Source organism: Anopheles moucheti, chromosome 3, assembly GCF_943734755.1.
Source record: "Anopheles moucheti chromosome 3, idAnoMoucSN_F20_07, whole genome shotgun sequence".
NCBI classification, from domain to species: Eukaryota; Metazoa; Arthropoda; class Insecta; order Diptera; family Culicidae; genus Anopheles; species Anopheles moucheti.
Window position 1 is genome coordinate 10,988,295 of NC_069141.1, and position 10,302 is coordinate 10,998,596.

Consider the following 10,302-nt stretch of genomic DNA (forward strand, 5'->3'; position numbering starts at 1 on the left):
TGGTATGCGTAGTGATGGCCCAAGTGACAAAATATGCACGCTGGAGGGGAATAAATGTTACCTCCCGCTAATACATGCTCTCTTGGTATCGAAAATCTGAAAACAGCTGGTTTTGTATAGAAATGTCGATCCAGCCGACGGAAATTTAGAGCGAGAGATGAGGGAGACTTCCCATTTCATCCATCTCACTTGCGCTGGCGATCGCTCTCACAGAAATATGAAAACAGCTGATTTGTATATTTTGCATATCTAAAATCTATTTGATTAATTCATTATGTTTTTTATGTTATGATAAAACTAACGATTCCTTTTTAAATTTTAAATCCATTGAATTTGACTCGAAAATAAATACAATAAGAAAAGAAGCAGAATAGGAACGTCATGCTCCATACAAAATGTATGTAATACCCGGGTATGATGGTTGAAAACTTATGTGGTAAAGTTTAAAATAAATCAAAATTAAATACTTACCGCTTGTTGAAAATTACAATGTATACACCAAAAAATCGGAAATAAAATCGGTAATGAGTTTATTATCAACGTTTAGCAAATGAATAGAGAAAAGGTTCAAGTAAAATGCCGAATTGTTTCTATGTTTCCTTGAATTCTTCATATTGGTTGAAGAGTGCCCAAACGTTTTTATTGAATACATGAGTTTATAATTAAATAGAACAGCTAGAAAGACGAAAGAACGATGGATGTTTTAGGACGAGGTATTCCTTACCACCCTCACTCGTAAGCTTTGGATGGCAAACAGGTGGCTTCGGATTAACTATCCGGATACAACTCTCGGGCCGATTTGATGCCCCAAAGTGTACGATGACGTTGGTGCTTCTTTGACTTCCGGAACTTTGTGTCCGTCCCGTGCAACCAATCGAGATCTGACCAAACCAAATCTGTAAACATACAACAAACATTCATATAAAGCTGTGCAAGAATATCCCTCATACAGCAGTTTTGCTTGATTGTTTCATACTTCGCGTGATGATAATCGTGGTACAATCGGAGCAGGGAAAGAACGGCAAATGGTAGCCACAATGATCTCGAATCGTGTTAAAGATTACCAACGGAAACCAGATGGCAGTGGTGAAGATGTGCGCCTTCATGAGCTGTATGCCGATCATTGGCGGGATCATGTTGCTGATGATGTGCTCGATCGGATGGCAGTACATAGCGGTCCAAGCAGACGGTGCCGTCCATTCGTGGTGCTTTTTATCGACCAGTTTGTACAGTGGCTTGAGGTGCAAGAATCGGTGCACGTAGTAAAATCCAATCTCTGCAAAGAAGACACACACGACCAGATCGCGCAAGATCACACCCACCGAGGGTAGCGTGCGTACGTTAGGCACCGAATCACGGATTGTTCTATAGTAGCCAGCAAACGTTATCGGGACACCAATCACCGTTTGATTGCACAAGATTGTCTTCATCACCCGCCGCAGATCGTGCGATTCTATCGGTTCATTTTTACCGGGTTGCGTTTTGTATCTACGCAAAAACGCCGGCCTGTTGATGATTGATTGTGGAACAGAACTTTCACATACGGCTTGCGGGATGTTATCACCTAAAAGTCTCGAAAGTTGGTTCGCTGCAGCAGATCGTTTCTTACCTAATGCAGCAAGGATACCACCGCTGTCCCTGATCGCCACGGACGTGGGCACAATACCACAGGCCCGAGTTGTCCGGAAGAACGTTTCAGCTTCGTGTAATTCTCCTTTTTCCAGCTTTGATCCACGGTGAACGATACGCTTTTTCGTTGGCTACAAGGATCGCTTATCGTGCGTAACGTACAAGTCCGGGATGAAGAAAAAAGAACTTATTGCAGTTATTCGTACGCAGAGCAACCCGTTGTTTGCCGAAAAACAAACATTGTCGGTGCGAAAATTTACACAATGGAGTAGAAATCAAGATGGCCTAGGCCATCACTACGCATACCATCAACATCTCATCTCACTTCATCTCACTTACACACGCGATGGTGCTCATGAGTTTGATGGTATGCGTAATGATAACCCAAGCAACAAAATATGCACGCTGAATGGACATACATGTTACCTCCTGCTAATACATGCTCTCTTGGTATCGGAAATCTGAAAACAGCTGGTTTGTATGGAATTCCGTCAGCACCAGCCGACGGAAAGTTGAAGCGAGATGAAAGATGCTTTCCGTATGATCCGAGATCACGCTAAACCGTATGATCTTGGATTACGCTCACGTGTCGCCCTTAAAAGATTACGCGATAGATCTAACACCAGATCGGTTTCATCATTCAGAAGAGCTTTAAGCACGAAAAACCTGCTCGTAATTATGTTCTTTTCCCTTTTACAAAAACATTGCCAATATTATTATTCCACTACCAAGCAAAAGTGCGCTGGTTCGTCGAACTAAGGCGAATCTCCCACAACACCAGTTACGTGTGCACTGCAAAGGACATCTTCAATTCATTTCAAGTGCTCACTTCCACCCTGCACTTGTCCATCTTAACCGTATCCCCATGCATTTTTTCCCCCTCGCATAACAAGCAACTTTTTACTCGTTGAATGTTTTTCCTCCTTTTTTCCACTGTGCATTGGTTTATCAACTTTTCATCATTTAAAAATGGGTCTCTAAAGAGGGTCGGCCGTATTGTTCTGCGAAAAATCGTGTAGTTCTTGCCAGCCGCAGCAGATGATTGGAATAGCTTTCACGCTGACGCTTCCATCTCCGGGCCAACTTGATTCAACTGCTAACGCCACAGTCAATTGCAACTGTGCAAGCAAACGTTCCCCGGACGACAGTGAGAGCGTTGGTGAATAATTAAAAATCCATTTCCTTCGCCAGCCAACTGTTCCTGAGGATTGCATCCGATGGACGTTGTTGCTATCGTTCGCCGAAGGAACACTGACTGACTAGGCACTACTCGGCGCCTTTCTCAGGTGCAAGCGATTTTAAGTGGATTGTCAACATTGTTTGCCAAATGCGTTATATCTTTTCTTGAAAGGTTATAACAAAGTTTTCATTTTATCTGTTTGAAGAATTTCGATTTGTGTTAATATTCTTCATTTTCTATCACAAAATCACATAAACTAAAACGTTCTAAACGTACATACAATCTGGATATGAAAAGGGATCAATCTATGTGTATTGCGCATTGCATACCCGCTGCCACTGAATGCATGCCCATTGCATACTCGCAGGCGCTTCACTCAATTTATGTCGATTTTATGAAACTCAAGTCGACATTCATTTCGAATAGTTCGTTAATGAAATGGTGAACAAGAACGATTGCGTAAATTATTCTTTCTATCCCAGCACATTTTTCCGTACAGTTAAAACTTTTACGAGTAAGGTTTCGACGCTTTATTGTGTATCAATATCGGCAATACAATTGGATTATACATCCTCTCTCTATATCTCTCTCTCTCTCATCGTTAAGCACAACGGGTACAGTCGATAGTCTCTAAAAACCTAGTAAGTAAATTCATACAACAAAAAAAGGGTCAATTCACCTCATTGCTCTAGCCAGCCGCAATGTGTCTCAAGAAATTGTTCTATAAAAAATTTATCTTACTACTACAAGCCTACATGCTAACACATTCGATCAGCGGACAACCACGCAACCACGCCATCTGCGAGTAGGCTTTAATGCATGGTTTTGTGTTGCTTTCTATTTGGTTTTACTAAAAAATACTTCCCAATCGAACGAAAAGGGGTTGAGCTGTGTACCGCGCTTACTTGGTGGTTTCATTGCCCAAATCATCGACGACTTCCTCGGAGGAGATTCGGTGTGGTCCGGGACCTCTGACGCGGTTGTGTACCTCCGTGAAGCTGCCCTTAATCTCGTCCAGCGCTTTACCGAGGCCAAGCTTTATCTGATTGAACTCCTGCGTCACCATCGAGAGGCGTCCGAGGAGGTAATTTAAGTTCGAGTCCACCTCTGTCATGCGGTTGGTAATAAGTGAAACCTAGAAGTAACGATAGAAGTTAATAAGCTGCAAACTAGTTGGTAATATGAGCGTCGCTCTCCTACCTTGCCCTCCATGCTGTCCATTGTGTTGAGCGTACCATTGACGTATGTTTCCGTTTGTTCTTGGAGACGGTCGAGTGCCTGCTTGCTAGACGAGATCTCCTGGTACATGATTCCAATCTGACGCCATACCTGACTGATCTCCGTTTCAATTTTCGAGCTCAGGTTGGTGAGCGCTCCGTTGTGATTGTCCAGTATCGTAGCGCCGATCTCATCGAAACGGTTCGAAACGGTTTTGTTAAGGCTACCCGTGTTGGTCTTGATCATGTCCCCAACGTCGCGCGTGATCTGCATTATACCGTAGTCGATACCGCGCTTCGCATCCAGAATGTTTTCACCGGCCGTGTACAAGAACCCTGACAACCGCGTCATGGTTTCGTTCATCGAGTTAAACTGTTCCTTGGCTGTGTTATGGAACGCTTCAGCTGTCGTTAGCTCCTCCGTCAGCGTCTTCAATATCTCGTCGACGGATGACTGCAGCACCTCGTTATTTTCCTTGATGCGAGTTGCTGTCTTGGTGAAGCTCTTGTCGGATGCAGTCAACACCTCCAGTCGCATATCGTTGATTGCTTCGAGTGTTTCGTTAACCAGACCTTGGATGAACTGCTTATCGGGCATAGCCGATGGTTCCATGGCAAGGGAGTTGCTGGCCGATCCTCCGGCAGCATTGCTCAAACTATCCAGCTGTCGCAGTACCTTTTCCTCGAATTCTACGTTCTGTGTCGCAATCATCGGACTGGTCAGATAGAACTGAGACAGCTTCTCTTCCATCTTCGATATGATCTCGTCCGCTGAGGAAAGCTTCGAGTTGACCAGCTTTTCCGTTTCTTTCAGCAACTGACGATTGACGTCCTGGAAAAGGCCCAGAGTTTAGGTTAAGATATCGTCTCAATAGGAAATGGTAGTGAACTGCAATGTATGTTACCTCAGTAGCATCACGATCACTCTTCAGCTCGGCCAACTCGCGGCGCAATTCCCGAACAGTTCCCGCTACCTCATCCAACTTGCTTGCCACACTCTCGTCATCGTCATCCCGTGCTGCCCCATTACCCGCACGTGTCTCCAAAACCTGAGCATTCTCAGTCAACCATTTCAGAATGCCCTCCAGAGATTCGCCAACCTTCGCTTGCTGTTGGGTGAATGTCTTGATTTGATCTCCTTGCTGGACAGGAACAAAGTGAATGGAAACGTTGAAATGCGATGACATACGATGCGGGTGTCAATGGTATGTACCTGCAGCAGAGCCGTCTCAATGTCTGCGGTACGACTCTCCAAACGGCTAATCATGCCCGGAAGCGGATCCAACCCACGCAGATTCTTCTGCACCGTGATAAGACTCTTCTTCACCTGCTCGGCATGGGCACGTTCACGCTGCTCGTGGCGCTCTAGCTTGTTGTCCAGCGTGTTGTAGGAGTGTACCAGCGACAGGATGGCATCACGGATCTCCTGATTGCTGTTGGTTTTGAGTGATAGTAGAGTAATAAACGCTGCAATCGTTTACTTTCACAATATTTTGTTGTAAATAAACGTTGTCTAGAGAATGGGAGCGATTGCTGCATTTCGCGAATAAACAACGAGCTGATGCAGTCAGTTTAATGTGACTGGCATGGAATGCAATATTCAGTACGTGATAAACAAACAGTCAGATAGTTAACGCTTCCTCTAAACAATGCATCATGTAGAATCATTTACAAATTCTCTAAAAATGAGATACTACCCACGATTATCTGGGAAATGTGTCCAAATATTTAATCCAGAGCTGACCGCACGGTTTTGTGATCGACAGATAAAATAGCGAAAAGCGAATACCAAACGATCGCCTTCCTGTTTACAACGGTTGGCATGTGCGCAACCAATCCTGCACTTAATGCAGACGGAACAAAGAGACCCCAAGACCTTCGAAAACCACATCCAACATGCCCCAAACCCCGCGTTAAACAGCGCAGCAGACGTAAATCAGTGCAGTAAATATAGCCAGCGTCGGACCATTGGCGACCTCGGATCTTCCAAAAGGGTTGCCGTAAACCATGCATCAGGCGTCGCATTGTATCTTGCAGCAATGCATCACGCAGATGCGCGTGAAAATTGTGGCAAAACAGTCAATCAAGGCGTGAAGCATGCAAATGCAAATAGAAAGGTACCGCCACGTACGTCCGATGCATCGTCTCCAGATGCCCCGTGTTTCGCCAGATGCATCGGCTCATCTTGATGCACGGGTTCCGTACGAAAGATGATCGCTACGGTACGCGCAGAAACCCATAAACCTCCCCACACCCTGCAGCACGATCGCTCTCCTTCCAATGGTAGTTGGTGTCGCGGTGATCAGTCGCGGGATGCCCGTCCGGGTAGCGGAACCATGACGGTTTCCCCCGTTTTTCGGGGTTAAGTCCCTCCAATTATGATCAATTATGGTAACAAATGGCTGATGGTTGCGTTTCGTTATCGATCCACAAGCCCGTTCGCTCACCAGCGCCTAGACTTTCTTCGGTGCCGCACTGTGGAGGACGGCACTTGTCGGAGGTTATTCTATCTTTCGGGTTCATTGCCATTCGGGTGATAGTGAAAACGGGGAGTTTGCCAGTTAACTCGCGGGGTCAAACGCTCGCGCAAGACATTCGAGACCCTTTTGCCGGTTCGGCAACCCTGAACGCACAGTGCGGTTGATTGTTTGAACCGTACCAGGGCCAAAAAGGGAATCGGGTCGTTAGCATTCTGACTTTGCTGACATTCTCTCTTTGGTGAGTTCTTGATGTTTCGTTCGGCTGTCTTGCCGCAAGCGTTTGCCAAAATTGACTCCAAGCCTGACTTGGGGTGTTTTGTGTGTGTATATAACGAGAAAACGCGCCATAAGGTCTATGTACTTACGTAACTTCCGTGGCAGGATGTGCGGCACCGGCCGCACGGTACGATAGGGTGGATATGGCCAACAAGATCAGCCAACAGAACTGAGTCGTCATCGTGCGGTTAACAATACTGCAAAACGTGCTGTAAATGAAGAAAGCAAGAAGCGAAGAGCGTAAAAGCAATTTCATTTCCATTAAAGACTCTTTTTTTAATATGCGTAGAGTTATTATCCCTTCGAATTGGATTGTACAATAAGATGGTGTGTTTGAAGGCACTTAATGCATGTCATCTGGTGCTGGTGTGAAGGGATTGCTTCGATAAAATCAGTCTTATTCGTGTGGGGGGAGGCAAACAATCTGGCGAGTGTAGGCCGCATTCAACATTGTAGAGAATGGAACATTGAAGGTTCTGTTCACTTTAGAGTGTTGTACTTGAACGATCAGCGATCGTGGCTTCTTCGGAACTTTTCATTTATTGGAGATCTTTCCTTTGCTAATTAATAGTTCCAGACTGCGATGTCCCGTCTGGTACAACAGTTTAAAACATACTCCAGGAAATGTATACAAATAGCACGCAACATTAACATCAACAATACGTGGCTTTACACAGACACAACGATCGGTGTCCCCGCTGGTTAGCAAACAAACAGGCCGGGCGACAGATCATTCCATCAGTTTCCTTGTTGATAATTGCAGCCGACTCCAGGCCGGGTGGTTTGTGTTTCCTTCCCGTGTTAGTTTTATTCGTTATTAGTTTCTGTACGAATGATGATAAATTGATTTTAAATTATTCAACATTCGCAATCGATCTGGGAATGTTGTTTTTTTTTTGTTCAGTTCAGTCCGTCTAGTGTCGCTATCAGTCTCGAAGCCATTGACAACACATCTGATTGCAGTCGGCTAGGGTAGGCACCCTCTACGTAGTATCAATTCATTCTCCTAAGCTTGTTAAGTGGAATGAAAGCCATCCTCACTCGCATGCGAAACTCTCACAGTCAAGGTGTACATAAATCTACGATCGGCGCTTGTTGAACGAAAGTTCGTCACTTTGACCTCCGTATGATTTGGTTCTTACTGCCACCGATGGTACACGCTCTATCTTGCCGATGGTTTCTTGCTCGTTTGCCTCGACCGTTCTAGCTGATAATCGATTGACGGTTTGTTTAACCGATTCGTCGTTCCACGAATCTGCCAAACCGTTTACGCTCGGCCCACGGAGTGGGAAGAAAAAAGAGTCCGGAGTAAAAGGCACTTGATCCCATAAATAAATCTATTAATGATCATGCCACGGCATGCACGCGTTTGGCGGCTAAAATTTGATTCCATACTCATAAACATTCCCCAACAACACGGGCATATGGTGTTCAATTGCCCCCAAACCGCTTCCGATCGGTTCATTGATAATTTGAACAGTTCCCACTTGTCTACACGAGTTTCTTTCGAGCGATTCGAGGCTCTGGAAACCGGAATGGCCACAACATCAACTGTCTGCCTGTTTCGTTTTTCCAATGTTTCTGGTTAATATTTGACCCCCTGCTCAAGCTGAAACTGCACTCGAACGGGTACACACATGCACACGCGGTGGTAAGTGGGAAAAGCTGGAACTCCTTGTGCAGCTGAAGGCGACCCCGGATCGAATTTCCTTGATACTTTCCATTCGAAGATTTATCACTTTTAAAGCTAGTAAATGTTTGAGAAGAGTATAAAAACCTTTCAAAGCCAAGAGCACTCCTGCCAAGTGATCGTTTCTTTGACGTCTTCAGATGAGGAAGATCCTTACTTCACTTGTTAATACTGGATGATATATCTCACACCAAAATCTCACAACACAACACTGGTTTCACTGGCAAAGGCTGCTCACCAAGAAGTTCAAACGATCTCCACGGAAAACGGCAACCGAATGAATGAAGGATCGTAATGGATCGTCGGCGAGACTTCCCGCGGCTCTTTGTGCGCGATGATCTTCCACGAATGCGAATGGTTCTCTCTTTCTCCGGTGTAAGTGAAAAACTGTTCCAGGGGGTTGGTTTGCAACGGCGGTGGGAACACATATGTGGGAATGGGAAGGGCAGGAAGCGTGAAAGAGACAGCGAATGTCCATTTGCTGTTTGATCTCTGCGTCGCATGTGTGTGCCTGCGTTGGAAAATCAAGATGGAAAGCGGAAAGGGGATGCTGGGAGTTTCAAGATGCAACTACAGTGCGTGACGCCCAAAAAGGATAAGTTAATGAATTGGGAACTTGTGTGGAATGAGTTGTTGTTGAATGTTGTTCGCATATTATAAGCTTAAGTGATTATTATTTTTCAATTAAAATAACTTTTTGCCTAAAACCCTTAAACAAATGTCGTTTATTGGGCATTCTTTAACGGCAAGTGCTTTGTAATGCACTGTAACACGAGTTAATTGCTGCTAGAACGTGATGTTCTACCGTCTTCTCACGACCGAACTACTTGCAGGCTATTAATGAGGCTATACGAACGAAGTTCCTAAGTACGACCCGGATGCAACGGGTGCCGGAGTAGCTTTACGCCAACGTTTGTGGTTCGCCTGACCCGCATAGATGAGTTTTGTTTACATAAAACCCTCCCTTGGCTTGGTGCGTTTTCACAAATTCTATATCCCTGCTGCACATCGCACGGATGCATCTGCATCTTTCGGGAAAGGGACGCACATGTGGTTGCCTCTTGCTGCAGTGACGAGCTGAAGAAAGACCGATTGGTGGGCTGTGAGGAAGATGTATGTGCAGTGTAATCCTTTTGTGTGCAACATCATTGCCGTAATCGATTCTGGAGAACACATCCATTGAATCGGGGCGATAATGTTTATGTTGCTTTGCGGAAGATGTAATGACCCTTTTCGGTGGTTTCAATGCTATTGCGAGGAGCAATTGCGTTGCAGGCCTTCGGGTAATTAATGTCGATTAATATGGAACTGAAGCGAATGCACGAAATGCTAAGATTGGGGTTTCAATCGGATTTTTGTTACAGTTTGGTTGCATCATAGCACGAAAGTTATATTGCAGTCATCTTTTGCGACTTCATATCCCATTTCGTTGAAACTCTAATTAATATTTGTAATAAAATTTAAATTCAATTGGTTTCCCTTTTCTATGACCAATGCACGTACCACGTGTGCGACTAGATTCAACTTCTGAAGCTGGTAGTATAAAAGCGTTCTGTATTCCGTGGACAAATTAAAAATAAAACTCCTTTGCGCACTGGAAGATGGATTTCGAATTATTATCTCAATTTGCAATCGCTTATCGTTAAAATCATTTAATTACAACATAAAAAATAGGGTTTTTGTTCGCGAAAATAATTCAAAACAACACCCAACTTGACAGGACACTCGCGACTCGATTGACAGTTGCTTTGTTTACATTCTTTTCGTTGGTCTCGTGCGCGCTCCGATGGTTGCGTTCGGCGACGAATTTTGTGATTTTACGTTGTAAAG

At 44.7% G+C, this 10,302-nt stretch overlaps 1 protein-coding gene and 1 pseudogene across 1 annotated transcript; both read right to left on the reverse strand.

The window, feature by feature from the left end:
- Positions 1-621: 621 nt before the first annotated feature.
- On the reverse strand, positions 622-2,500 carry LOC128300201 (fatty acid hydroxylase domain-containing protein 2-like; annotated as a pseudogene).
- An 828-nt stretch (positions 2,501-3,328) lies between these two features.
- LOC128302431 (coiled-coil domain-containing protein 39) lies at positions 3,329-8,674 on the reverse strand. Its single transcript, XM_053039253.1, has 6 exons — positions 8,560-8,674; positions 6,872-6,991; positions 5,240-5,459; positions 4,932-5,168; positions 4,010-4,858; positions 3,329-3,944 (listed from the first exon to the last, which is right to left on the reverse strand). The coding sequence occupies exons 2-6, from the start codon at positions 6,961-6,963 to the stop codon at positions 3,711-3,713; spliced, it is 1,632 nt and encodes a 543-aa protein (XP_052895213.1). The 5' UTR covers positions 6,964-6,991; positions 8,560-8,674; the 3' UTR covers positions 3,329-3,710.
- Positions 8,675-10,302: the final 1,628 nt, after the last annotated feature.